Source organism: Phytophthora ramorum (assembly GCF_020800215.1).
Source record: "Phytophthora ramorum isolate Pr-102 chromosome Unknown Phyram_PR-102_s0001, whole genome shotgun sequence".
Classification (NCBI taxonomy): domain Eukaryota; phylum Oomycota; class Peronosporomycetes; order Peronosporales; family Peronosporaceae; genus Phytophthora; species Phytophthora ramorum.
Window position 1 is genome coordinate 1,492,771 of NW_027150647.1, and position 27,374 is coordinate 1,520,144.

At 54.6% G+C, this 27,374-nt stretch overlaps 8 protein-coding genes across 8 annotated transcripts; 6 read left to right on the forward strand and 2 right to left on the reverse strand.

The window, feature by feature from the left end:
- Positions 1 to 446: 446 nt before the first annotated feature.
- Positions 447 to 3,260, forward strand: KRP23_279 (uncharacterized protein; the record flags this gene model as incomplete). The annotated part of the gene is made up of 4 exons (XM_067887336.1): positions 447 to 617; positions 1,590 to 1,739; positions 1,815 to 2,251; positions 3,212 to 3,260. The coding sequence occupies 4 exons, from the start codon at positions 447 to 449 to the stop codon at positions 3,258 to 3,260; spliced, it is 807 nt and encodes a 268-aa protein (XP_067750836.1).
- Positions 3,261 to 3,723: 463 nt separating this feature from the next.
- KRP23_280 (uncharacterized protein) lies at positions 3,724 to 6,473 on the forward strand (the record flags this gene model as incomplete). Its single annotated transcript, XM_067887347.1, has 3 exons — positions 3,724 to 4,011; positions 4,963 to 5,384; positions 6,374 to 6,473. The coding sequence occupies 3 exons, from the start codon at positions 3,724 to 3,726 to the stop codon at positions 6,471 to 6,473; spliced, it is 810 nt and encodes a 269-aa protein (XP_067750837.1).
- Positions 6,474 to 6,655: 182 nt separating this feature from the next.
- Positions 6,656 to 9,184, forward strand: KRP23_281 (Pentatricopeptide repeat-containing protein; the record flags this gene model as incomplete). The annotated part of the gene is made up of 1 exon (XM_067887358.1): positions 6,656 to 9,184. One exon carries the CDS (start codon positions 6,656 to 6,658, stop codon positions 9,182 to 9,184), a length of 2,529 nt encoding a protein of 842 aa, XP_067750838.1.
- Positions 9,185 to 9,660: 476 nt separating this feature from the next.
- On the reverse strand, positions 9,661 to 10,545 carry KRP23_282 (uncharacterized protein; the record flags this gene model as incomplete). Its single annotated transcript, XM_067887369.1, has 1 exon — positions 9,661 to 10,545. The coding sequence occupies one exon, from the start codon at positions 10,543 to 10,545 to the stop codon at positions 9,661 to 9,663; it is 885 nt and encodes a 294-aa protein (XP_067750839.1).
- Positions 10,546 to 11,842: 1,297 nt separating this feature from the next.
- KRP23_283 (uncharacterized protein) lies at positions 11,843 to 14,054 on the forward strand (the record flags this gene model as incomplete). Its single annotated transcript, XM_067887381.1, has 3 exons — positions 11,843 to 12,466; positions 13,145 to 13,985; positions 14,050 to 14,054. 3 exons carry the CDS (start codon positions 11,843 to 11,845, stop codon positions 14,052 to 14,054), a joined length of 1,470 nt encoding a protein of 489 aa, XP_067750840.1.
- A 6,249-nt stretch (positions 14,055 to 20,303) lies between these two features.
- Positions 20,304 to 20,717, forward strand: KRP23_284 (uncharacterized protein; the record flags this gene model as incomplete). Its single annotated transcript, XM_067887392.1, has 1 exon — positions 20,304 to 20,717. The coding sequence occupies one exon, from the start codon at positions 20,304 to 20,306 to the stop codon at positions 20,715 to 20,717; it is 414 nt and encodes a 137-aa protein (XP_067750841.1).
- A 145-nt stretch (positions 20,718 to 20,862) lies between these two features.
- KRP23_285 (Tubulin-folding cofactor E) lies at positions 20,863 to 22,806 on the reverse strand (the record flags this gene model as incomplete). The annotated part of the gene is made up of 4 exons (XM_067887402.1): positions 20,863 to 20,898; positions 20,977 to 21,033; positions 21,105 to 22,597; positions 22,668 to 22,806. The coding sequence occupies 4 exons, from the start codon at positions 22,804 to 22,806 to the stop codon at positions 20,863 to 20,865; spliced, it is 1,725 nt and encodes a 574-aa protein (XP_067750842.1).
- A 2,489-nt stretch (positions 22,807 to 25,295) lies between these two features.
- KRP23_286 (Tubulin-folding cofactor E) lies at positions 25,296 to 27,239 on the forward strand (the record flags this gene model as incomplete). Its single annotated transcript, XM_067887413.1, has 4 exons — positions 25,296 to 25,434; positions 25,505 to 26,997; positions 27,069 to 27,125; positions 27,204 to 27,239. 4 exons carry the CDS (start codon positions 25,296 to 25,298, stop codon positions 27,237 to 27,239), a joined length of 1,725 nt encoding a protein of 574 aa, XP_067750843.1.
- Between the last annotated feature and the right edge of the window lie 135 nt (positions 27,240 to 27,374).

Here is a 27,374-nt window from a genome sequence, read left to right on the forward strand (position 1 = left end):
CGTAAGGCACGAAGGTCAACTCGGTACCGTGTGGGTTATCCTTATTGTGGTCTCTCCATTCTGGCCATCGGCGGCCTCGAACTCCGAAGCGTAGCAGCTGCGACGCTGTCGCATGTACATGAGCGAGCTACTAGATCCGACAACTCCGAAACCCCAGAAAGTGGCGAGCTCTGCATTGAGCTGTTGGTCACTCCTGTCTTTCGAGTCCAAGACCCTTTCGCTAGTGACCAGTCTCTCACGGCCATCTGGATGGAAAAGCGGTCAAGCTGTCACTGAGTTCCACCGCACGCCACTATCAGTGCACACCGTCCGTGAATCATTTCGTGTCGACGATCAATCGCTCCTTCCAAGTCTGGGGTCATTTGGGCTCCTCCCGTCAAGCTCCGATCGCCACGGCACTTGCAAATCCGACAGGTGCAGCTCAATTCGACTATTCCAACCCAGCGATGAGCAGTCGAAACCTCAAAGGTCAATGGAGCTCCAAGGACCCGTGGAGCTACCCACACACTCCCGACCACGAGTTGGGTAGTCAATACGCTCCATCCGAAGACGACTACAGCGTCACCGAGTCCGGCACCCGGTCCGTCGCTTTCGGCGAAGACGCCAATGGGTTGGTGGTGCGCAGCACGCACGACTTCCGACAGACGTTGGTATTCTCGGACCAAGAGATCTGCGACGACATCCTCGCGACGATCCCGAAGCTGCACTCAGCTGTGCTTAACGGCGTGAAAGGTGCACGATGGAAGCGCCGCAACGCCAAAGGAGGCGTGGAGTTCGCGGAGATGGAGCCCAACTACTCCCCCGTGGACCCTGACGACGACCTCGACATCTTGCATGCAATGGTGGCCAAGACGGAGCTGCGGTGCCACTTGAACGAGGCGTTGAGTGTGCTGTTGCACCAAGACTCCGACGCCTACGACACCACCATGAAAGCTCTGTGTGGCAACAAGTTCAAGAAGGGCGACGTGCTGTTCCACCAGCGCGTGGCGTTCGGCACCACCTCTCGAGAGCAGGCGCGAGCTCCAGTAGCAAGTGGGAATGGGGAGACCCCCCAACAAGGAGTGATCACTGTCACGTCGGCTACGCTGCGTCCCAGCGCCAGCTTGCAGCTGCAGTTCCAGTCTCGCCACAAGCACTCGCAGCGCCTCGTGTTCTCCACGTGCACGCACCAATACCCAGGCAAGAACCGCGCGGTTCACGTGATGAAAACAGTGCCCAAGTCCGTTCACGACCAGGTGCTCCCCAGCTCGGAGCGCTCCGCGCTGCGCCGGCAAATCGACCACATTGCCGTCGGCTTCGACCTGCAGTTCACGCCGCGTCCCGGTGGCAGCAACCGGCAGGCTACGCGGATATTCGCCCATGCCTACGCCTCCGATCGGCCGTCATCGGCCTTTCGTGAAGAGAGCGGCAAGCACCGCGCTGCGTCGGTGGCCAAGAAGCGCGAGGCGGCGGCTACGATTCACGCAGCGGACTTGGGTCGTCGTCGCGCAGCACTGATGAACCCCGAGGCGCGCCACGTCATGCGAGTGCTCACTGAGTCGGTCGCCCAGTTTGAGCGTGTGATCCGACGTCGACGCTTTGGCTTCCAGTCGTTCATCTACTTCCCTAAGGAGTACGCGGACCCGCTGCTGGAGAAGCGCTGCTCGATCTGCAACAAGACCTTCCACTTCTTCCGCCGGGACTTCTACTGCCAGCTCTGCGGCCACATGGTCTGCGGAGACTGCTCGCAGCTCTACGAGGTGGAGGCTCGCGTTGGCGAAATCCGCAAGAATCGCTGCTGTGTTCTGTGCGTGGTGCGGGTGGACGCCTGTAAGTTCGACGACGAAGATCTGCTGCCGGCACTAGGCCCCATTCTAGTGGAAGCCCCTCCTGATGCCTGGGAGAGCTCGAGCTCCACGACTACCAACGACGAGTACGATGACTTGTCGTCGGAGTCCGATATGGACGACCTGACCGGGCAGCTCTGCTCCGAAGACCCGGGGACGCGTAGTCGCGCACTCGAGATGCTTGGCCGCCTGGTTGGAAGCCCTGCAAGCTCTTCCTCTTCCTCCGTTTCGAACCGTAAACTCGTGAAGCTTCCTAGCACTGGTAGTACGCGAAACCAAGCAAAGCAGAGCAAGAAGAAGCGGAAAACGCAGTCGCAGCGTGTGCTGGAGAGCGTCGAGAACCACGTGACCCAGGAGCTGGCCAAGTCGCGGCTCAAATACACGGTGGAGGCGTGCGACGTGAACGACCGCACAAGAGACTACAAGTACGAGTTCGATGGGGCTAAGGTCACGAACGAAAACCACCCGCTGCCGCCGATGCCCGACGCGCACAAGGACTCGCGTCGCGTCGATTTCATCAACGAGTCCGGCGCGTTGCGGACAGACTACGACCGCTCGGCGCTGAATATGATCGCGCAGGTGGCAGCCGAACGCCTCGCGTGTCCGATCGGCTTTGTTTCGATGGTGGACGACCAGCAGTTCCATGCTATTGGCAACTACAACCTGCCCGAGGAGGCTCACCACCTGCCTCGCAACGAGAACATGTGCATGCACGCCGTGTACGCAGAGAAACCGTTCGTGGTGAAGAACCCGCAGCGCGACATGCGTTTTGCGCAGATGCCGTGCGTGGGAGAGCTCGGAGTCAAGTTCTACGCAGGCTTCCCGTTGCGAGCACCGACCGGAGAAGTGGTTGGGTCGCTCTGTGCTGCCGACGGAGTCGCTCACAACAACATCTCCACGAAGGACTATGCTACCATGGAGACACTGGCCAAGCTGGCCTCCGACCTGCTAGCTCCCAAGGCGAGCACCAACCCACGACTTGCAGCTAGCTAAGTGTCGTACAGTATAGTGTAAGCTTGGAGTAGCAGCGCAGGAACCCTGCGACTGAACGAGGCAAATCAAAGATCGTTTTCCTGTGGCCATGCTTGGCTCGTAGAGCTTCGTGTAATCTGCGAGAGTGACATGGATCGGTCAATGGCGCCGCAGTGGTGCGGGGAAGCCAACAATAACATCCAAGACGCTTGTTGTCCTGTCCTGATGACGTACATGTACTTCGGTCGTGGGTCTCGTCGCAAAGAGCTCCGCAGAGGAGATCGTCCGCTCGAGAGGGAACTCGACTGGCGTGCTGCCCTCGAGTTCCAGCGATGGTGGTGCTCGTATGACCAGCATGAGGCCATCGAGGCTCGATGGCGCTCCAATCGTTTGCCGGGATCAGTCTTTACCAGGTTGATCCCGCTGAAGTCCACCTCGCCTCAAGTCGAGCTTCGACCGTGACACTGAACGTCGTGGGACGAAAGCGCTAGTTCGCTTGCAACCAACGTTGCGTAAATGCATTCCACACCGCTACGAGGAAGCAGTCATCGTTGCTGTCAACAGGTTCCTGCCTGTCATCAACGCAGACACCAACCCTCGGACTCTGCACCCAAGTGACGCATGAAGGGATCTCGTGGACAGTCCAGGGCTCATCTAGCGAAAAGATCACTTTGTTCCGAACGGCTGTAGGCTACAGCCTGGCGCCAATCGACCGTGCGCACTTGCGTCGTGAAAGTTGGGCTCTCTGCGTCACGATCCGACCATGGGACCAGCCAGATCCAAGATGGACGTGTCAATGGCGCCCACCCCTCAATGAGGGGCCCGCACCGATCAGTGCCGATCACGTCCGTGCCGGTCTCACTTCGCAAGTTGCGGCAGCTTCGAGGCGTCTATCCAGTCTTCATTGGACAGCCGACCCGTTGGTATGAGCTCCCGACACGGCACGAATGACTGCTCGGGATACTACGGCTCGGCCCCGGCCGGTCTCGTGGTGACAGCCCCCAATGGCCGAGAGAAACTCGTCATGTCGGACCAAGAGATCTGCGACGACGTCGTCGCCACGGTGCCCAAGCTCAACACGGCCGTTGCGCGTGACACGTACGGCCGTCGCTGGAAGCAGGGCCACCGTCGCCACGGCGTCGACCTGTTCGAGCTCTCCACTGCAACCGGGGAAGAAGCGGTGGACGAGGACCGCGACATCGCCTACGCGGTGGTGGCCAAGGCGGAACTTCGCTGCCATCTCAATGAAGTGCTCAGCGTGTTCATCACGCACGAGTCGAACACGTACGAGTCCACCATGACAGCTTTGGCCGGCAAGAAGTTCAAGAAGGGCGACGTGCTGTTCAGCCAGCGACGGCTACTGTCGTCGGACCTGCGACGCCAATCCATGGTGGCTTCGCGTTTTGATATGGAGAAGGAGGAGGAGGCTCCGGAACAAGCTTTGATCGGAGTCAACGTCGCCACGCTGCGTCCGAGGATGCCCATGGATCTGGGAGGAACCAACAAGCGCACGCAGAAGCTCTGCTTCTCCACGTTCACGCAGCAATACCCAGGCGAGGACCGCGCGGTGCACATCATGAAGACGTTGCCAAAGCAACTTCACGACCAGTTGATCCCGAAGTCGGACCGCACTGCTCTTCGCAATGAGCTTGACCACCTCAGCGTGGGGTTCCACATCCAGAGCACCCACAGCAACCAGACCTTCGCGGGTAGCAACTTCCACGTCACCCGCATCTTCGCGCACGGATATGCGTCACCCACACCGTCGACCCAATTCGGCGAGACTACAACGGACATGACGTCGTCCACGAGCTCAATGTCCAGTATGATGGCGCCAAATGCTTCGGAGCTCGCGCGTCGACGTGAGAGTATCATGAACCCGGAGGCCAAGCACGTGCTCAATGTGCTCACCAAGTCGCTGCGGCAGTTTGAGCGCGTGGTGCGACGTCGCCGGTTTGGCTTCCAGACGTTCCTCTACTTCCCTACAGGGTACGACGATCCGTCCTTGGAGAAAGCTTGCTCCATCTGCTCCAAGCGCTTCCACTTCTTCCGTCGCGACTTCTTCTGCCACTTGTGCGGTCACATGGCGTGTAGGGATTGTTCGCAGCTTTACGAGGTCGAGGCTCGAGTGGGGCAGCTCCGTCACAATCGGTGCTGTCTGCAGTGCGTGCACCGCGTCGACTCGTGTGTGTTCGACGATGAAGACTTGCTGGAGGCTTTGGGTCCTGCGGTTGTAGCAGTGGACGACGCACTTTGGTGCAATGACGACAAGTTTCATCTGGACGTGGACGGCGACACCGCCTCGATGACGTCGGAGTCGAGTTCGGTGGAGGAGCTCACGGATCAGCTGTACTCGGACGACCCGAGTCAGCACTCACACGCTCTTGACTTCCTCGGTCAGCTCGTGAACCCCGTGGCCGCTAGCCTAGAGTACGAGTTTATGAGCCCAGCGGCGAAGCGTGCCAAGTCACGCAGCAACAATAGACGCAAAAAGACCACCAAGGTGCAGCGAGTGGCTCGAAATGTGGAGAACTATCTGAGCCAGAGTCTGCGTGACATGAAAGACCGGTACAGTTCCTTAGATCAGTGCGTCGTCGCCGATATCGAAGAGCGCGACTACGTCTTCGACTTCGACGCCAGCCAGACCAAGGCGGAGGACCACCCGATGCCTCCCATGCCAGCACCCAAGAAGGAGGCGCAACGACTGCAGGCTATTGACCACATGGGTGTGCTCCAGCCCGAGTACGACCACGCGGCTTTGGACTTGGTGGCCCAAGTAGCTGCTAAGCGGTTGAACTGCCCCATCGGATTCGTGTCTGTTGTGGACGACGACAACTTCCACGCGATCGGCACGTACAATCTGCCGGAGGAGGCATTCACGCTGCCGCGAACCAATAACGTGTGCATCCACGCCGTATACGCCGAGAAGCCGCTCATCCTGAAGAACCCCATGCGCGATATGCGTTTCGCGCAGATGCCATGCATCAAGGACTTGGGTGTCAAGTTCTACGCGGGCTTCCCAGTCTACGGGCCCAATGGCGAGGTGGTGGCGTCTTTGTGTGCTGCCGATGCAGTGCCGCACAACAATATTTCGACCAAGGACTACGCGACGATGGAGACACTCGCCAAGCTAGCATCGGAGCTCGTGGCGCCCAAAAATCCTGCTATGTGCTGAGCGTAGTCGTCCCTAGTGGTCACCGCTGGAACTTCTGGGCAGCACCGCATGCAACGAATACGTCGGCCAAGCCCCCTCTCGACCGTACGATTGCCTCTTTTAACTATGGAGCCCTTTGCACACGAACGGGCACGGATTGTCGAGACACTCCCCCCCGTAGAAGCTCGATGCTAGGCGTTGAAGAAACACAAGCACGAAGATAAGTGACTCGAGCACGCTCCTCTTTTGGCTCCAGCCGATTCAATCGATAGGACACACACGTGGAACACCCCAGCAAGATCTGCAGCCCAGCGGTGTAGGTTCGCCAAACAATATATCCGAATATTGCCCTTGACTCGCCAGGGGCGGATCTTTATACAAATTGGGGTCGCGCCAGAAGTTGAATTTGGTCATGAATTAGCTATGCCAAGTTCAAGCAGTTCACTCTACATCCGCTCCTGGACGCGCCAATGAAAATTTACTGCAGGCTAAACCAGATTGACAATGGAGGCGAGTGCTAGCTAACAAAGCAATCCCATTCGCCCTTCATGTTGAAGTTACCTCGTACTTACCAACCTCCCTTACGGTACTCTAGTGTGTATCTTCCTTTGTACACTGTGTCTGCATTCGGTGACTGCAGCCAGTCGCTCTCCACCAGAGACTTTCGTGGACAATCACTCTGCATTCCGCACTCACGAGGCTCATGTCGAACCTGCTGCGCTTCGCTGCGTCGGCGGCCGCGCGTCGCTCCGTGGCGGCGTCCCGCGCCGCGTTCTTACCCGCTGTTGCGTGCCACCTGAACGACGCTCTCTTGAGCTCTCCAACGGTGTGTGGCTCGCGCCAGATCTCGCACACTAACGCGCTTATGAAGCGCAAAGGCGGCGCCTCCGCTTTCGTGGTCAAGACGTCGAGCTGGAACAAGAGCAAAGGAAACAAGAGCCACAACGCGCTAAATACGAAGCAGAAGCTCAAGAAGAACACGGCGCCGCATCGCTCGCACGTGGAGCGCATGCGCGACCTCAAGACCGCGAATCGAGCCAACGACCGCAACGCCAAGGAGTGGGCGGCGCTCGAGCGCGACGAGGAGCTCAACAAGGAGCTGGACGACGTGTTCGAGTACCTGGACAAGTCCGGCCCCCAAGGAGACTACATCTACGAGCCAGAGCCGAGTCTTGATGATGTGGACGAGCTGGACGCGCTCCAGAAGCTCAACGCCATCGCCAGGAGAGACCCGGACATCATGAAGGAGGTGGATGAGACCCAACGTGTTGTTACAGGTGCTGCTGAAGCTGAAGCTGAAGGAGAGGGACAGGTGCAGCATCAACTGGCGGTGGACGACTACAACTTTCTCATGAGAGTGTACGCGGTCAAGGGACTGCACAAGGAAGCCAACGCGTTGTTGACGAGGATGGAGAAGAACCTCGAGCCCATTGCGGCCGAGAACGCCGTGGTGCCTGTGAAGCCTGGTGATAGTACCGAGCTGGCGCTCATGGAAGCCTTGGACAGCGTGTCGCACGTCGTGGCGCCCGATGCCAAGTCGTACATGCTGTATGCTACGGCGCTCGGAGAGAACGGACAGGCGGCGCATGCCGTGCGTGTGATTGGGCGCATGAAGGAACGCGGAGTTCTGCCGAATGTGCCGGTGTACAATGCCGTGATGCGCGCGTGCTCCAAGGCTGGACGTGTGCCGTGGGCTTACAATGTCATGGAGAAGATGCAGGTGGCTGGTTTCGTACCCGACCGCGCGTCGTTCACGATTCTTATGAATGCTGCTATTGCCGAGGGGGACCTCGACAAGGCGTTTGAGACGTTCCACTTGATGCGCACGCATGTGACGGAACCGGATGAAGTGGCGTTCAATTGTATGATTAACGGCTTTGCGCGTGAAGGACGTGTGGAGCGTGCGCTGAATTTGTTGGAGGACTTGCTGGAGTGTGGCCTCACCCCCTCGATCGTGACGTTCAACACGCTGATGAACGCCTGCGCCAAGTCGCACTACTACGCGCACAAGGCTGTCGACTTCTACTACGAAATGCAGGAGCTGTACGACTACGTGCCAAACTTGTACTCGTACACGACGGTGTTGCACGCCTGTGCCAAGCACGGTGACTTCATCCAGGCCGAGCAGATTATTCGCCACATGGAACGCCACCACGTGCCCATGACTGAGCTCGTGTACAACACACTTTTCAACGTGTACGCACGGGCTCAGATTAGAAGTATTGTGGACAAGGCCCCACGCAACCAGAAGCCCCTGCCTAAGCCTGAGCCGATTTACCAGGAACCGCTTGAGTGGGATGACGAAGGTAAGGAAATTGACCTGACACGTCCCGGTAAGGAGACATCCTCGCTTGAGAACGCGAACTACGACGGTCGTTTTGATGAAGACGGTGAAGAAGAGGATGATAAAGAGAGCTACAAGCTGAACCCTGAGGCTCTGGAGCAGGTGAAAGCTCTGCGTATGAAGGACAAGGCTGATCACGATGACATGATGAACGCGGACGCGACAAATTTGGTGAAAACTGAACGGAGTATGGAGGTTTATGGCGAGGAGGACGATCGTTTGTTTGCTGACAGTGAAGAATCGCTGGATTTCGAATTGAAGCCGATGGATCTGAAGAATTTTGGCAAGTACCAGACGCTCAACATCAAGCGTGCTGAGGTTCGGTTCCATGAGATGACCTTCGAGAAGAGTCTGAAGCCAACACTGATTACGCTGAACTCCATGGTGGCGGTGTACTCCAATGCCCTGCGGCTGCGTTCAGCTGAGGTCTTTTTGGATGAAACGTTCTCCAAGTTTGACGTGAAACCCAATAAGTTCACGTACCGTAGCATGATGCAGATGTACGTGCGTGCCAAGCGCACGACTCAAGCAGAACAGTTGCTTGAGCATGTGCGTTCGAAGATTGATAGTGGGGACTTGGAGGCCGACGAAGTGACTTTCGGCTTATTGGTGGACCATTACACAAGAAAGGGCCTGATGCGCCGCGCGCTTAATACGCTCGAGGATGCAGACGCACTAGGCTTGCAGATGCAAGAGAAGCACTTGAAGAAGATCCGTGTCCTCACAGAGAAGTACGGCGTCTTCACAGATCTTATCCCGGAGGATCCGAACGCTGTGCTGCTCGCTGGCTCGCGTCACAAACTGATGAAAAAGCGCAAGGTTCGTGCACAGGTGTTGGCGTACAACCTCAAGATCGGCAAGCGCTATCTGCTTCCCAACACAGTCTAGATGGTAGGTTTCGGTTGCACGACTGAGGTAGATAGTTGCATATGCTTAGAGGGACATGGTAAATACATATCCAACCTGTTTTACCTACATGATGGAATTACATATACTCCGCTACTGTACTGCACAAGTTCAATCTGTTGCCCCGAGGTCACAACTATGACTGGAAATCCTGGCGCATTATTAAATGCCATGTCGGACAGCAGCAGGCAAGGTGAATGGAGACTCGAGAGGTCAAGAACGCTCAGTCTTGCTGTGAGCAGCTTGACCACGGACCCTCGCGATGAGCACCATAGAAGATTACACGTTACTGACGTATCTCTTGGTTTGTGCAGAATAGCTCCCACCGGAGTTTTCTAGTGAATATTGAGAAGAATGCAAGCCGTGATGATCAATTGACCTTGTGCGAATCCACCCTTGACTTCCGCTCGAAGACGCTGAACACAAAATAGGGAATTATTATCTATTCAATGCGCTGATCACTGTTCTCCAATTGAGCGTTCGTCGATGTCCGCCACAACTTTGTTCGAAAACTGTGCTGAAGTGACAGCCACCTTGGCGACTTCTGGAAATGTTGGTGGTGCTCGCCCTACGCTTTCTTTTCCTGTCAACTTTTTCAGGAAGGACTCCATACCACGAGGTGGCCCAACAGAACGCGTATTGGAGTCTCTCTTACTCTTGGCCACGTAACTGTTGCGGCTTTCTGCACGAGCTTTGTGACGGATATTGAGCAAAATACAAGTTATGATAAGCACGCGATTGCCAATAGCTTGTGGGAACTCCCACGAGACACCAGTGCGAATTTGGATCATCGCGAACGGAAATTCGTGAAATACAAGCATGACATAAATCATAAATTCCATCTTGCGCTCGGCACACACCTTTCGGAACCCACTTGAAAGCGAGAGGTAATAGAAGCGAAACACCAAGACGAATACCAATGAGGCTGACTCCAACACGTTCCCGAACACATGAAACGCGTCGCCCGATAGTGTTCCCACGGCGTCCAGTATGCAGCTCAGCACGCTGAGCCAGCCTAGAAAGATAAACCCCTCAGCGGCGTAGGTGAACCAGACGATTGAACGGACTCGGACCTTGACGCTAACCGCGCGCCCGATGATGGTGATCTGGATAATGAAGGTGAGCTGCAAACTCGTCTCGGAGATGTCATTCATGGCCATTAAGAGGTTGAGATCTTCGTGGAAGTACAACTGCGTTGCGAACACAAGGAACGACGCAACCAGCAGCATCCGCACGCGCATTTCTCGCCTTTTTGCGTAGTACACAGTCAAGAGGTACTGAAAGACCCACGCGTCCAACACCAGGATGATAGGGAGGAATATATTCCGCGCCAAGGCGTCCATTTTCGCTTGCGTGATTGCCATAATTGCGAAGTACTTGCTGACTGAGTTGGGCTTCGGTGGATGGTCAGCGATGGCAACTCAAACCACTTTGTCACTCGTTCACGAACCCAGGCAAAAGACATTGGACAACGGGACAGCTCAGAACGTCTGGATAATAATAGAAACAGCCCAATTTCGCCGCTCGAAACAATAAATAGCTTCGACTTGGACCTTGCAGACGAATTACATCGAGTCACGTCTTGCATATTATAAGGCTTCGATAGGAAAAGCACATACGTAGTAAACATCAAATAGAAGACCACCTTATCACCACCAGCGTTGGACCTTGTAGCAGCTTCGGCCATTCTGAATCCGGTTCGCTGTGGCACTAATAGAACCGTTGGAAATGTATTCGCACCCTGATCTTTGGAAAGTGTCCTCGGTAATGAAGCCACAGAAGCTTAATCGATTCGTCTCCGGTGGCCGCTTGCAGGACTTCGAGGCAACGCCGCCGGTGGAAAGCCCTGTACAAAGTGTGTCCGCACAACTCGTCGATGGTCCCACCAGGATAAGCAAATCGATAACCGGGAGCAGCTATTCTACACAGAGGTGTATTAATACAAGTCGATACCACCTCAAGCCAATAGAGATCATTGATGAACCGCACTCTCTTCCAACTTGGCTTCCTGCAGACCTCTGCACCGATCACGTGAAAGCATGAAAAAGCGTTGTCGAGCTTTTGCGTGTGCATACGGTACCAATGCTACTCACGAACTAACGGATGCAGCACCATCCTCTTGTTGACACTGCATCAACAGTCCTTGAAGGAGGCGTCAATGACATTCTTGGTGGCCTCACATCGAAATGGTCAAACCGCGCGTCCAGTTGTAGTCCGACGACTAGAACATCGGAGTCGTGTTGAAGCGAGGAGCCGGTCGAACAACATGCAACGACCCCATCTCGAGATACTCAGCCGGATCGAGCTGTCCTTTCTTGACGGACCCATCTTGTGCCGGCGTTCCTCGGCTTGTTGTCTTTCGAGCCTGTGCAGCGTTACAGCACCCCGCTGGTCGTACGGTCTCTGGAGTTGCCCGGCTCCCGGAGTTTTGCCTTCAAGCTGCCTTGGAAATTGCCTCGGAACATAACCACAGCTCGGTGCGGTGGAATGGGCCCAACGAGGCAGAAACAAGACTTGCAGGACCCGGGGAGTGCACATGCTGGCTCTGCTGATCGCTCGGTCCGACTCGACAGTTTTGCTTTGACAAGGTTTGGCGCAGTGCATTTTGTTGTTCGTACAGCTCCAAGCCCGGAAGGCAGAATGTGGGCAACGAGCAGCATGATCAGCGAAAGTGGCTGCAGCGAAAGCTCCCGCGGCGTACACCTCGACCGCGACCCGCAAAGCCGGAGACTTACGATCACGAGAGGATTGGACGACACGGAATCGTCCGGTTTGGATGTCCAGCTATCAGACCAGGAGATCGTCACGGATCTATTGGCGACGCTGCCGAAGCTCAAAGCTGCCGTGGAGGACCAAGAGAACAAGGCGCCGAATTGGCTGCGCAAGTCGAAAAGCGGCGATTCCGTTGAGATTTACGAGCTGCTTCCGACCAGGAACGGCAAGGGAGATGACATGGACCTCGTGCATTCAGTGGTGGCCTCGACCGAGATCGAGTGCCACCTGAACGAGGTGCTCAACGTACTGACGAGCCACAACACGAACCACGACTTGGAGGCTTCGATGCGCGCGATTATCCCCAAGAAGAAGGTCCGGCAGGGCGAGGTGCTGCTCCAGCCGCATGCGACGACGCTGGATGGAGCTCCCATCAGGAGGACTCGAGCTGCGCAAAAGTCCTCGCGCGGAGGTACCGGTAAGGTGGTGAGGTTTGATAACACTACCATCCCGGAGGACGAGGAGGAGGAAGACACGGAGCGGAAGGTGCTTGTAAGTGTTAGCATGACGCGCTTCAAGTCAAAACGCCGAATTGACCTGCAGGGTCGACTCCGCAACCGCCACCAGCGCCTGCAGAAGCTCTGTCTTGCGACGCTGACCCACCAGTTTGTGGGCAAGCAGCGCGCGGTGCACGTGATCAAGACGCTTCCTAGATCTGTGCACGACCAGCTCGCTCCTATCGAGGAGAAGCACCAGAGCCGATCGGTCTTGGGAAGTGGCCTGCGAGGACTTGACCACATCTCGGTGGGCTTCGACATCCAGACGAGGACCGTGCACTGCATTGGTGCTCGGGGTGCTGCTCAGTCGACGCGAATCATTGCTCACGGCTACGCTTCGGTCACCCCGCCTGAAGGTTTTGGGCAGCAGCAGCAGCGAACGATGACGTCGTACAGCCCGGCGGAGCTGGCGCAGTATCGCTCTCAGCACCTAAATGCCGAAGCAAAGCACGTGATCGACCTGTTGACCACTTCGCTGCAGCGATTTGAGCGCGTGATTCGCCGGCGACGACTTGGTCTGCAGACGTTCATCAAAATCAAACCGGGCGACCGAAGCGGAGGCGACCACCAAGGCTTTCAAACGTGCGAGGTGTGCAACAAACGCTTTTCGCTTCTTCGACGCGAGCTGTACTGCCAGCTGTGCGGCCACGTGTGCTGCAGCGACTGCTCCAAGCTGTACGAGGTGGAGGCCAAGATTGGGCAGGTGACCAAGAAGCGCCTGTGTGTGCGCTGCATCACCAACGTGGACTCGTGCATCTTCGAGGACGAGGACTTTATGGCTGCGCTTGGCCCTGCTGTGGTCGACGATGGATACGACTACGAAGATGACTATGAGAGCGAGTGCGAGTACGACAACGAGTACGGCTACGATCGTCGAGATGAAAACGACACGTATCCCAGCGTCGGATCCACCGTCGCGTGCTCCGAGTTCGAGAGCGGTGGCAGCCCCGACGATGTGTCGTCGGAGCTGGGCCCGGAAAACGTACTGGAGCGTTCGATGGCATTGCAGACACTCGACCGACTAGTGAACTCGCAGATCAAGGCGTCTGGAAAGATGACCGTGTTCGAGCGGTCTCGACTCACCCAGTCACAGCTGTCGCAGTCTCGACTCACTCAGTCGCAGCTCTATCAGTCCCAGAGTCAGCTCACCCAGAGTCAGCTCACTCAGTCTCAGCCAAGCCAGTCTCAGCTGAGCCAGTCCCAGCTAAGCCAGTCGCAGTCACAAGCGCAGTTCAAGCAGTCTCAACTCAGTATGTCCCAGTTGAGTCAGCCGCAGCACAAGCAGTCTGAGCTTACGCAAAGCCAGCTCAACCAGTCGCAGTTCCAGCAGTCCCAGCTCACTCAGAGTCAAATCACTCAAAGCCAGCTCAGCCAGTCGCAGTTCAAGCAGTCCCAGCTCAAGCAATCGCAGTTTGACCAGTCCATCGTCGAACAGCTCCGTGCTGACGTGGAAGACCACTTGAAGCGCACGCTGCGAGCCACTCTTCGAGACACGAAGAGGGGGTTTGCTGGTGGTGACGAGTCCCAATTTTCAATCGCGCCGGTGGAGCGCGACTACCAATTGGAGTTTGATGGCAGTGTGACCATGTCCCCAAGTCACCCGCTGCCGCCGAAGCCGCTGCCCGTGCAGGAAAGAAGACGACTGCAATATGTCATCGGGTCTGGCGCGTTGAGTCCGACGTACGACCGAAGTGCACTCAACATGCTGGGCCAGATCGCTGCTGCTCACTTGGATTGCCCTATCGGGTATATTAGCATGATCGACCAGTCGACACAGTACGTGGTGGGGCTGCACCCTCGCGGTGCGATCGGGATGTCGATTCCTCGTGAAGAGTCCATGTGCTCGTACACCATCTACCATGAACGCCCACTAGTGGTCAAGAACGCTCTCAACGACATTCGCTTCAGCCATATGGGCTTCGTGAGCCAAACCGGCCTTCGGTTCTACGCGGGGTTCCCGATTCGTGGGCCCGACAGCGCGGTGGTTGCTACAATCTGTGCGGCCGACTATAAGCCCCACAAGTATATCTCTGCCAAGCAGTACGCCGAAATGGAGGCGCTGGCAGAATTGGCGAGCACGCTCATTATCACTCCCGACATCGAGATCAAGTCGGCAAAGCGGGACCCGCACGCGTTCCCCCGCTTTTGATTCCTACTACATGAAGAGCTCGTTGTTGAGGCAGTACACATTATCTAACAGGAAAATAAATGTGCTTGTTGAAGGTGCAGCTTTGTGGGGCTTTGCTCAGCAAGTAGCAGGGGTTTTGGGTGCCACGAGCTCCGATGCTAGCTTGGCGAGTGTCTCCGTCGTCGTGTAGCCGTTGATCGGAATATTATTGTGCGACACTGCATCGGTAGCACACAAAGACGCCACCACCTCGCCCTTGGGTCTGTGGACTGGGAAGCCCGCGTAGAACTTGGCGCTGAGGTCCTTTGCCGACGGCACGGAAGTTGTCTTCGTCTACAACAGACACGAATCCGATGGGGCAGTTCAACCGCTTAGCGGCCACTTGAGCCAGCAAGTCCAAGGCCGCGTGGTCGTACTCGAGCTAGTGCTCATGATGGCAGGGTTCTCGGTCTCATGCTCTTGAACGTCCGAGTGCGAAATGAATCGGGCAGCGTGCCGGCGTCGCCAAGATCATGAGCAGCCGAGGGTCGACGTGAACAGCCTGCACGGTACAAGGATCACCTCTCCATCAACGCTCGGGTAAGTTAACGTCCACACAGCACCGTGTTCGTAGTTGTGGCGACGGTGCTGAGCGAGTGGTCGACTTCAGCAGTTCTCCGTCGCATTCATCTTGACACTGAGCTGGCCGTGTAAAGTGCTTGCTTGAGTCGTCCGACGCCAGAATGAGAATAGCAGACTGCGCGAAGTGGGAAGCGCGGCACTCGTGCTTGTGCTCTCTCTGAGTTGTAGAGGGTAGCCATCCAGCCGCTGAACAGCCCTAGTTTCTTTATGTTGACTTCGCAAGATGGTAGCTGAGCCCACGCCGTGCTCCAGCCGGCTGGCGGGCTTCAATCCCGGCCATGTATTCGAACCACCTGGGGTTGTTGCGACTGTAGTTGTGGACAGCCAAACCGGCAATGATAGTAAGATTGGGTCTCACAGCCGTGGCGACGGCAAACCTTCACAAACGCGCCGCGTTTGGGAGCTCTGGTTCATGATGAAGGAGGTGTTTGCTGCGTGATGGATGATCGCAAGAAATACGTTGCCCCGGTTGCATATGGCCCGTAATGCTCCGGTGTTGCTTGATTGAAATGCATCGAGACATCGAACTCCTCATTGAAAGGCTACTGTTGATTTCATAGCAATATACTCGCAGATTGTGCGCACGATGCATGCTTTACCAGAGCCATCATCGAATAGCACACACAACAGGTAAGGAATTAAGGGTTGATTTCGAAGATAACGTGCGTGTCGATACCTCTACCGTGGCAGGCATTGCTCGAACTCTAAAACGAAGTAATACGCCATCAACGCCAAGTTGACACCGTTCTTAGCAGCCTGTGCCTCCGGCGATGCGCAAGCACGAGGTGGAGTCAAACAGACCCAACACGTTGGTCATGACGATCCAAAATAAGGCGAAGGTTAGATAGCACACGGTGAGCGTACCCAGCAACTTGCTCTTGCCTCCTTTGGCCTTGAGTGCGTGCACATCGGCCTTCTGGCGTGGCAACCACACCACAAAGATGACCGAGAGGAGGTTGAACGCGTAGGCGATGAGGTAGGCGTACGAGACTTGTGATCGCACGTGGTGGTCGTCCTTGACGATGTACTTGCGCTCGATCTCGAAGTAGCTGTCTACAGTTTTGTAGAGGACCGTGGAGAACGGCGTGCCCAGAGCAGAGACCGTGATCATCAAGCCCATGACGGTAGCTTCGTTGCCCTTGTCGCACACCTCCACAACGAACAGCGTCGCAATGAAGTCGCCAATGCTGTTGGGGAATTCCTCAAGCAGCGGCACACCCAGCCAGAACCACTGACTACGGTACACATCCCAGATAGTGAAGAACGTCGGGAAGGCGTCCACAAACACGACACCAAACTGGCACACCACAATCACAGCCTTCCAGCTCCAGTGCAGTCCATACCGACGGACAATCCACAGCGAGATAAAAGTCACGAGACACGAAATCATCTCGGAAATGCCTTCGTTCAGCGGCGTCACCTTGGCCCACGTGCTCTGAATGGGGCTGGACGCGGTCACCGAGAACAGCGACAGGATCTGACGGAAGAAGCGGAACGCGATCACCTGGTACATGACGCGGTGCTGGACCAGGTCGTACATGGAGGCCAAGAACTTGCGCATGGACTTGCGCGGAGCCTTCTCCTCGGTGATGCAGAACCAGCACAGCGGGATGGTCACGAGCGAGAAAGCCGCACAAATGCCCATGATGGCGTTGAAGCCCATGGTCCACGAGAAGTCACCGCCGTAGTCCTCGCCGTTGAGACCAATTCCCGTCATGAACGCAGCCAGCACCATGAAGACGTTGCGCGTGGCAGACACGTGGGCTTGGACGCTGCCGCGAGTTACCTCCGGCTCGCGTCGCGCCAGCTCCACCATGTAGCCGTCCGAGGCGCCGAACGAGATGACCGTGCCCAGGTTGGCGAACACGAAGAAGATGATGAGCTTGATCCCCTTGTCCGGCGCGTCGTAGTTGATCATCGCTTGCTGCTCTGCGGTGAGTTCGTCCTCGTCGATGTCAGCGAGGGACAGGTCGCCGTAGTACGGCTCACCGAGTGGCAGCACCGCCATCAATAAGCAGCACACGAACGTGAGCGCCCACCCCATGATCAGGTACGGTCGGCGTCGGTAGCCGAAGATCGGGTAGCAGTCGGAGAAGATGGCCGCGAAAAAGCGCAGCGCACGCGGAAGTCTCACCATCGCCTGGGCCGTCGCCGTGAGCACCGCAGACATGTACAAGTAGTTGTTCAGGACGGCGTAGATGACTCCGGACAGCGTGCCGTACACCACGCCCACGGACGCGATGTGAGCCAGTAGGCCGAGGTGCTGCCACGAGTAGACCGACGGCGTGCCTCCGGGCTCCAGAGCGCCACCTTCGAGCTCCGCGGGTGTCTTCACTACTTCATAGTCGACGTTTGGCGACGCAAGGGCCAACCTGTTGGACTGCGGGGTCCTTGGAACTTCTGTCGACGTCGGGTGGGCACTCATGCTGGTGGCCTTGCAAAACGGGAAGTGGTCACCCAGCAGTTGCTGCTACCGGTGCCGTCCGACACCAATCGATCCGCTTCAACGGAGCCTTTCGCGGACAGTTGCTCCAGTCGACCATCGTGAATGACATGACCCCTACGGCCTGGCCACGCACCAAACCAAGATGAAGAGCGCGTGCGTCGGCCCAACCAGATCGCCGGGGTGCGGATGGCACGATGCCTAGCGCGGATTCAAGTGTCGTTAATCGCTCCGTCAGTGTGACAGCCGTGGTTCGTGAGCAATTGCGTCGTGAAAATCCTTGAAAACCAGCGTCGGGGCTGTAAACTGCATGTGCAATAGTTGACTCGACCTTGAGGCCGGCGTGCAATAGAAACTTGCTCTTGACCCCACCAGTCGGGGCCAAAACCACGGCTCAAATGCTGACTCCGCCCAAGGTTGGGACCGTGGAGAAGAGCAGTCGCGACGACGCTGATCAAAGCCATTCACCAATGAGGACGGAGCACGTGCCACCGACCCAATCGGCCTTGAAGCGAACGGTAACGACGGGCTGTACATGTATAGCTGACAATCTTGCATGAGACGCAGATGGGCGTAGCACGAGGCGACAGGTGTAGACTATCATGTAGTGGTCTCATTCACGTTAAACGTTGGTTGAGAACAAGGAAAATATCTCGCATTGGTCGTACCTCACCACTACTACACTTCAGCTTGTTGTCCCGAGGCACAGCAACTTTCGTGATGGCTGGAAATCCTTGCGAAGTTTGATTAGAACCACGTCGGACAGTGGGAGGAAAGGTGACGTTGGAATTTCCACGGTTAGTCTTGCCGTGGGCACCATGACCACGATGGCGCCGCCTCTCTTGCCCTGTGCCTAATCGTGGCCGTAAATCGTCTCTTTCCAGGACTCAAGGTTATGCCAAACGACCGAAACACAACCCAGCGGATCGCGCAAGACCCTCAGTCCAAATGTGACTGGCAACGCATGGCGTGGTGGCGAATGCTTCCTGGAACAGCGTCACCTTCATTTATAAGCGTAGCAGGCCAAAGCACTGGGCGATTGTCGTTCGAGTCTACTTGGATTCCTAGCTTCGCTTGTCATTGTGCTATTTGTGACCTGCGTCCTCGATAACTTAAAAGAACACAATTGAGTGCACGTTTTTGAATGATCGCGGAGAATGTGTCTGGTTGCATTACAACATACATTAAGCCTCTCTCACTACTTGGAGTCTCTCGAAGAAGGACTCATCGTGTCAAAACCAACAGGAGCAAAGTTAGCTAATATATAATAGCAAACATACAATATGATAAACTCTTACTGAGGGACAGAATGTAGATTTTAGTGCACGGTGCAAAGTAGGGTATGCCACCAAGCTAGAGAGAAGCGCTTCGTTAAACACTAGCTCTTTGCCAATATCCACGGTCAGCCTGGCCTTCTTGGACGCCGTCGCTGGAGCCGGTGGCAAGGTCAGAATCTCTGACCGAGCCTCCATTTGCACAGCTTCCCGCTTGCGTTTCAACCACGCCTCCTTGCCGATCTCCCCCATTGCACCTCCATTGGTATAGACGCTCAAACGCCTGGACATGTTGACAATCGAGGGCGGGTAGAGCCCAGAGCCTTTGAATCCGTTGGCAGCGCTCGTAGGGAGGTCAATAATGACCGATCGGTAGCTTGAACATGCAATTCGGGTGGCATCGTTTTTGGACTGAATCGTATCAACACTTTCCAACAGCTTGGCCAACCTATATTATGGCGTGCACAAAACTGATTCATCACGTTTTACCCAATAGCAATCCAACAACGACAAATAGCGAGCTGTCATTGGAGGATCTTATGTATCGTGCACTCAATTGTTTTTTTTTTAGGTTAGTACTAGAAATCCACCAAAGGTTGTTGAAAAGAGGCTGTCCTAGCTGTGCTACGCAAAGCTTAGGACTCGCCAACAGAATTTGAGTCACGCGCATCTTGCTTCGACTTGGACTATTGATGTCTTCGTCAGTTCAAAAGCAATTGGGAAATAAAGTCGAGATGGAAGAAGTCGCTGCAACCTTTGTCAGAGGCAGCTAAGCGCTTACAGAAAGACGTGGCACAAAACTTTGCTGCGTGCAAAGTGTGCATCCCGCGTGCAATAAAGGTTGGACCGCGATCTCAAGATTGAGCGAGTAGTGAGAGGAGAAGCGAGCAATTTGATCGTTGCATGGCAACGTGGCCTGCATGATTTTGCCGTAAACACCAAGGCTAGCTAGTTCGCCGCAACAGAACGACATCTATAAGATGGATTTCTAGCTTCGCTTATCATTGTTTTAGTTGTGAGCGTCCTCGATGGTACTATACAATAGCGACCCGCTACATATCGTTGTCACCTGAAAGCAGCGGCAAATATAACACATCAAACCCGAGAGACTCTCGCCGTACCGCACTTGGTCGAGACTTACTGGACTCCATATTAATGATCTCCATGCGAAATGTTGCACATTCGATTCAGTTTGGTGCGCTGTCCTCAAGTATTTCAAAAAGACCGGCGGTGTATCTTGTCGTGGTGGCAGATAAAAGGCTGCGAAGCGGCGATGACCTGGGACGTGATGGCATCTAACGGTGCTGCGAGAAAGCAATTTAACTTTTTTGCTGCTGCCAAAGAACCGAGGCCAAGAAGTTCCAAGATGAAGGCCACTCTCGCTCGGATGCAGAGGCTCCACAACATACGCGGAAGCCCAGCCATGGTGGAGCAGCCAAAGGTGCCAGTGCCGGTGCCGACAGGACCGAGGGCCAAGCGAAGCTTTATCAGGGTTTCTTCGCGCGACGCGGAAATCTACCCGTTGGTCTTTTGTGTGACGGTGGGCGTAGTGCTGGGTGCTTTCAGCTGCATTCGTCACATGATGTTCAATCCTGACGTGAGCGTCAGCCGCGACCGCCGTAAAACGTCTGCGTGGGAGCGCTTCAAGTCGGAGGAGGGGGACGCATTCTCTCGGAACCGCCACCACTTCGCCACGCTTAAGCCGAATCCGATCAACATGTTCCCGGAGGCTGGCACGCTGCAGGAGACAGCTGACGAGCCTTTCTCGAAGCACCTGTAAGCAAGCGAGGCGGGCGGATCGCGTCGATGCTGGGGGCCGAAGTGAGATTGGTGCTGGGATTGATGTTGAATGCTTTACTTAACGTGCCTAATGAAACAAACGTGGGTTTCTTTTGCCTGTTGAAGTGCATTCAGTGCTCACCTCGCTACTCGTTGTCATTGACCAGTACATCAGAGCCCTCCTATTGCGTATGGAACCAACAGACAGATCAGATCACAACATAGGAGAGCAGATCAGAGCAGTGTAGATCGTTCGTTACCTGCATCCCGTAGTAGCTGACTTCTGCGCTATCGTCATCCAGTAGCATCGGCATGCTCTGTGTTAGCAACAAACGGGTGAGCGCTACACAAAACACAAAACAGGTAAGAAACATATCGCCTGGCGTACCCTGGGGTCCGTCCGGAATGACAGCACTTGAGCTGGGACCTCGATGCCGAATTTGGCTTCGATGAGCTGCTTCAACTGCGATACCTTCATCTGCTGCGGAATCTTCTTTACCAACGGCTCAAATGAAGTTGCTTGCATGGACATCGGAATGAGGTTAACCTTGATGAGGCTTGATGCCAGTTTGCGAGGACCTGCTGCTGACCCACTGTCACCGGCGCCGCCATTCTGATCGATAGAAATTTCGGGATACAATTCCCGTAGGCGTGCGTAGCGCGGATGCGCTGCTAATATACGCTCACGCTCCTTCGTATCTTCACCCACGACAGCCAGCTCGTGCAGGATTCGCTTTAGATATAGCTGCTCAGCCTCTTTGCGCTCCTTTTCACGGATGGGGCTGGCGTTGAACACCGCGATATTGTCGGTTCTTGCAATGACCAGCATCCGAACTTCACCCAAACTCATTTGAGCTGTGAGCGGGTTCTTGGATAGTCGTAAAGTGTCCAGAAGGGGAAAAGCGTTCAAAACGTCAATGGAGGTCCACGAGTCCACCAGATTATCACTGACCGACAGCGTCGTAAGCTTTTGGAACGCTGTAGCGGGCTTGTCCGTGTCGGCAACAAGTGTACCGATGCGATTGCCGTTCAGGAAGAGCTGGCTCAGATTCACAAACATACCTCCGACAACTTGCAGCACTTGCTTCCAGGAGCTGAAGCAGTTGAGACTCAAATCCAGCACAGAAAGCGTCTCCAACCATCCTCCAGGTGCCTGAAACAACTCCAACTGGTCCGTGTACTCGTTCTCCGCCAAATGCAGCTGCTCAAGCTTGGGGAAATGGCGCGTCACGAGCTTCCCGACGTGGCTCCACGACAGCAGCGTCTGATTCAGCACCAGCACCTTCACGTTCTCAAACACGTCATTTTCTCCACCCGTTTCTTCAAATGTAAACCTGTTTCCACTGAGAATGAGCGTCTCGAGCAGCGGCAGCTCACGGACAATTGGGAGAACGTCACTCCACAAACTAAACAGGTTTCTCGACAAGTCCAGCTCCGTCAAGTTCGGCGCCAATGTCCCCAATTCTCGACCACCTTCCACCGACCCAAGCTCTGCAATCTGACACCCTGACAGCGAAATTTTCTCAATAGTTTGCAGCGTTTGTTGCGTACTGAGCTTCTTAGCCCCCACAAACTCGATGGGTTTTTCACTGCCCAAAGTGGTGCCCACCTCTCCAGCCACCAGCACATCAGCAGCTCCATTTGGTCCAATTGCTCCTTTTTCTCTGCAATATCTCTCCTGCAGTCTCTGAAGCAGCGAGCTCCGCTCCGTCGAATTGTCCAAAACTGTAGCTTTCATGAACGAGCATTTGAAGTTCACTTGGCCTCCGTTACCTGTCATTTTGCGGCCGGGAGGGCCGGCAAAGTGCACTACCTTCTCGCCATTGGGTAACTCGACGCTGCCGTCGTTCTTGCCGCGGCCCCAGACGTCCCATTCGATGCCTACATTGCCGCAATATTTAACAATTAGCGATAAGCATACAGGTTTTTGGTATTTTGACAGTCGGCCGACCGTAGTACAGCGCGGAGGCGTCTTTGGCAGTGGCCACCGGACCCACGTAGTGGATGGTGCCTAGTGACCCGGAGCCGTCGTCCACGCGGTCGCCGACAGCTCGGGTATGTGCAGGCACGGACAAGGAAGACGAGTGCATGCTGCAGCGATCTAGTGTAGAAATGTGTGTCAAAAGTAGGTGTCAAATTTCGGCTCGCGACATCTTACGTTGCTCCAAAGATTAATGGTTTCTATTGATAGAAACGGCGATTACTTTAACTTGCTCTTAACGTTACATGTCGATATTGTGTGATTTGGGTCGTGTATCGTCGAAAAGTATAAACCAGGCTGTCGTATCAGTTAACGTTTCCATCTTCAATAGTTATGCTAATAGTTGGACGGGAGTTGGAGACCAGGTTAATTGAATTACTAGCGCTCCGGGCGCCCGCTGCGCGGACACTCTGGGCGTGGTTTGTTAGCGGAGTAGGGCAGCATCTTCGCTGCACTTTACTGATTGAATGCTGCATACCGTGTTTAGGTTAAACATAATATTAAATGTAAGTTGAAAATGTAATTTTATGTATTTATGCACCTCAGCAACCGAGAGCCTAATACATGCATATGTAACAACCTGTCATACAGTGCCGGCAATATTTATACGAACGACACATTTTTTTAGTTTTGTCCACTAAACTGCGCGAACCGGGCTGTAAACTGGCCAATCGTTGTAGCACGCGATGGTCGATCAATTGGTAGTCTCCATGTCAAAATCGGCGCCGAACTAACCAAGTTACAGAAAATAACGTTTTACAGGGGTGGCAAAAAGTATACGAACGAAGGTGTGTATTGCGTTTTGCAAGAGCCTAGTTGCGTTGGTTAACCTCACTAGTAGGTTTTCATCTTACCGTTGCACCTGAGAACCGTAGCGCACCGCTCAGGTATCGAATTGATGAGGGTGACGAGGTATGGCTGCTTGATTTGATCCCAAGCTTTAAGAATACCTTTCTTGAGCTCTTCCTTGGACTCGTACGGCTTCCCATCAGGGTAGACGAGCCTAGCGAGCTTCCCTACACATCCCGATCGAGTTCAAGTCGCGGAACAGCGCAGGCCACGACAGAACATCGAAATACTTCTCATGGTGTACCTCGGCGTGTGAATGGATCAGTTCTCTGGCTGGACGATGCAGGCCCGGGGACGGTTTGATCTCGCAAATGGCATGATATACGTATCCAACATACTTACGTAATTCACGCTGTCGTGTGCGTCAGTTAGGATCACAAGCTTCGACTTCCCGCGCGAGGAAAATGCGCCGCAAACCATTATGGATCCTTCCCCTGAGTGACGCTTCGAGTACACCTGCTCTTCAGTTCGCAAGTCATGTTATTAATACTGGAAGCTGTCAGGACCATCCAAAATGAACTTCTTCTCGTCGCTAAACACCACGCACTTCCAAACTTCTGCCCACCTCGCCCTTGTAGACGCCCCATCCGCTCGGGCAAGTTTGTGCTCGGGGGTGAGCGCGGGTTGCTTCTTCCGCTTCTTGTTTTGTTAATGTGGGTGTGTCGTGTAGGATCCCACGAACGCGACGGGCCTTAACGGGCAACTCCAGCGTGTCTTGAAGCTGCAGAGAGCTGTATTTACCTGCTCGCAACATGCGGCGACACATCGTAGCCGTCATCTTGGAGGGCCTTCCCGATCATGGTGTTTCATTATAGCTGTCTGGGTTGCGTAGGAATTGATACACATCAGCCATAGCTCGATTCAAATGCGTTGCGATGGCCTGAAATCTCCAGCCATTGTCACAAAAAGCGAACGTCTGACCCTGCTCAAATGCTGTAAAGCTAGTACCTCTCGGCGTCGCCACACAAGCCCGCTAAAACTCCCAGTAAGGTGACCAATAGACAACATCACTTTAAACGTAAATAACACCACGCCAAAGCAGCTAGGCTCTTGCAAAACGCAATACACACCTTCGTTCGTATACTTTTTGCCACCCCTGTAAAACGTTATTTTCTGTAACTTGGTTAGTTCGGCGCCGATTTTGACATGGAGACTACCAATTGATCGACCATCGCGTGCTACAACGATTGGCCAGTTTACAGCCCGGTTCGCGCAGTTTAGTGGACAAAACTAAAAAAATGTGTCGTTCGTATAAATATTGCCGGCACTGTATGACAGGTTGTTACATATGCATGTATTAGGCTCTCGGTTGCTGAGGTGCATAAATACATAAAATTACATTTTCAACTTACATTTAATATTATGTTTAACCTAAACACGGTATGCAGCATTCAATCAGTAAAGTGCAGCGAAGATGCTGCCCTACTCCGCTAACAAACCACGCCCAGAGTGTCCGCGCAGCGGGCGCCCGGAGCGCTAGTAATTCAATTAACCTGGTCTCCAACTCCCGTCCAACTATTAGCATAACTATTGAAGATGGAAACGTTAACTGATACGACAGCCTGGTTTATACTTTTCGACGATACACGACCCAAATCACACAATATCGACATGTAACGTTAAGAGCAAGTTAAAGTAATCGCCGTTTCTATCAATAGAAACCATTAATCTTTGGAGCAACGTAAGATGTCGCGAGCCGAAATTTGACACCTACTTTTGACACACATTTCTACACTAGATCGCTGCAGCATGCACTCGTCTTCCTTGTCCGTGCCTGCACATACCCGAGCTGTCGGCGACCGCGTGGACGACGGCTCCGGGTCACTAGGCACCATCCACTACGTGGGTCCGGTGGCCACTGCCAAAGATGCCTCCGCGCTGTACTACGGTCGGCCGACTGTCAAAATACCAAAAACCTGTATGCTTATCGCTAATTGTTAAATATTGCGGTAATGTAGGCATCGAATGGGACGTCTGGGGCCGCGGCAAGAACGACGGCAGCGTCGAGTTACCCAATGGCGAGAAGGTGGTGCACTTTGCCGGCCCTCCCGGCCGCAAAATGACAGGTAACGGAGGCCAAGTGAACTTCAAATGCTCGTTCATGAAAGCTACAGTTTTGGACAATTCGACGGAGCGGAGCTCGCTGCTTCAGAGACTGCAGGAGAGATATTGCAGAGAAAAAGGAGCAATTGGACCAAATGGAGCTGCTGATGTGCTGGTGGCTGGAGAGGTGGGCACCACTTTGGGCAGTGAAAAACCCATCGAGTTTGTGGGGGCTAAGAAGCTCAGTACGCAACAAACGCTGCAAACTATTGAGAAAATTTCGCTGTCAGGGTGTCAGATTGCAGAGCTTGGGTCGGTGGAAGGTGGTCGAGAATTGGGGACATTGGCGCCGAACTTGACGGAGCTGGACTTGTCGAGAAACCTGTTTAGTTTGTGGAGTGACGTTCTCCCAATTGTCCGTGAGCTGCCGCTGCTCGAGACGCTCATTCTCAGTGGAAACAGGTTTACATTTGAAGAAACGGGTGGAGAAAATGACGTGTTTGAGAACGTGAAGGTGCTGGTGCTGAATCAGACGCTGCTGTCGTGGAGCCACGTCGGGAAGCTCGTGACGCGCCATTTCCCCAAGCTTGAGCAGCTGCATTTGGCGGAGAACGAGTACACGGACCAGTTGGAGTTGTTTCAGGCACCTGGAGGATGGTTGGAGACGCTTTCTGTGCTGGATTTGAGTCTCAACTGCTTCAGCTCCTGGAAGCAAGTGCTGCAAGTTGTCGGAGGTATGTTTGTGAATCTGAGCCAGCTCTTCCTGAACGGCAATCGCATCGGTACACTTGTTGCCGACACGGACAAGCCCGCTACAGCGTTCCAAAAGCTTACGACGCTGTCGGTCAGTGATAATCTGGTGGACTCGTGGACCTCCATTGACGCTTTGAACGCTTTTCCCCTCCTGGACACTTTACGACTATCCAAGAACCCGCTCACAGCTCAAATGAGTTTGGGTGAAGTTCGGATGCTGGTCATTGCAAGAACCGACAATATCGCGGTGTTCAACGCCAGCCCCATCCGTGAAAAGGAGCGCAAAGAGGCTGAGCAGCTATATCTAAAGCGAATCCTGCACGAGCTGGCTGTCGTGGGTGAAGATACGAAGGAGCGTGAGCGTATACTAGCAGCGCATCCGCGCTACGCACGCCTACGGGAATTGTATCCCGAAATTTCTATCGATCAGAATGGCGGCGCCGGTGACAGTGGGTCAGCAGCAGGTCCTCGCAAACTGGCATCAAGCCTCATCAAGGTTAACCTCATTCCGATGTCCATGCAAGCAACTTCATTTGAGCCGTTGGTAAAGAAGATTCCGCAGCAGATGAAGGTATCGCAGTTGAAGCAGCTCATCGAAGCCAAATTCGGCATCGAGGTCCCAGCTCAAGTGCTGTCATTCCGGACGGACCCCAGGGTACGCCAGGCGATATGTTTCTTACCTGTTTTGTGTTTTGTGTAGCGCTCACCCGTTTGTTGCTAACACAGAGCATGCCGATGCTACTGGATGACGACAGCGCAGAAGTCAGCTACTACGGGATGCAGGTAACGAACGATCTACACTGCTCTGATCTGCTCTCCTATGTTGTGATCTGATCTGTCTGTTGGTTCCATACGCAATAGGATGGCTCTGATGTACTGGTCAATGACAACGAGTAGCGAGGTGAGCACTGAATGCACTTCAACAGGCAAAAGAAACCCACGTTTGTTTCGTTAGGCACGTTAAGTAAAGCATTCAACATCAATCCCAGCACCAATCTCACTTCGGCCCCCAGCATCGACGCGGTCCGCCCG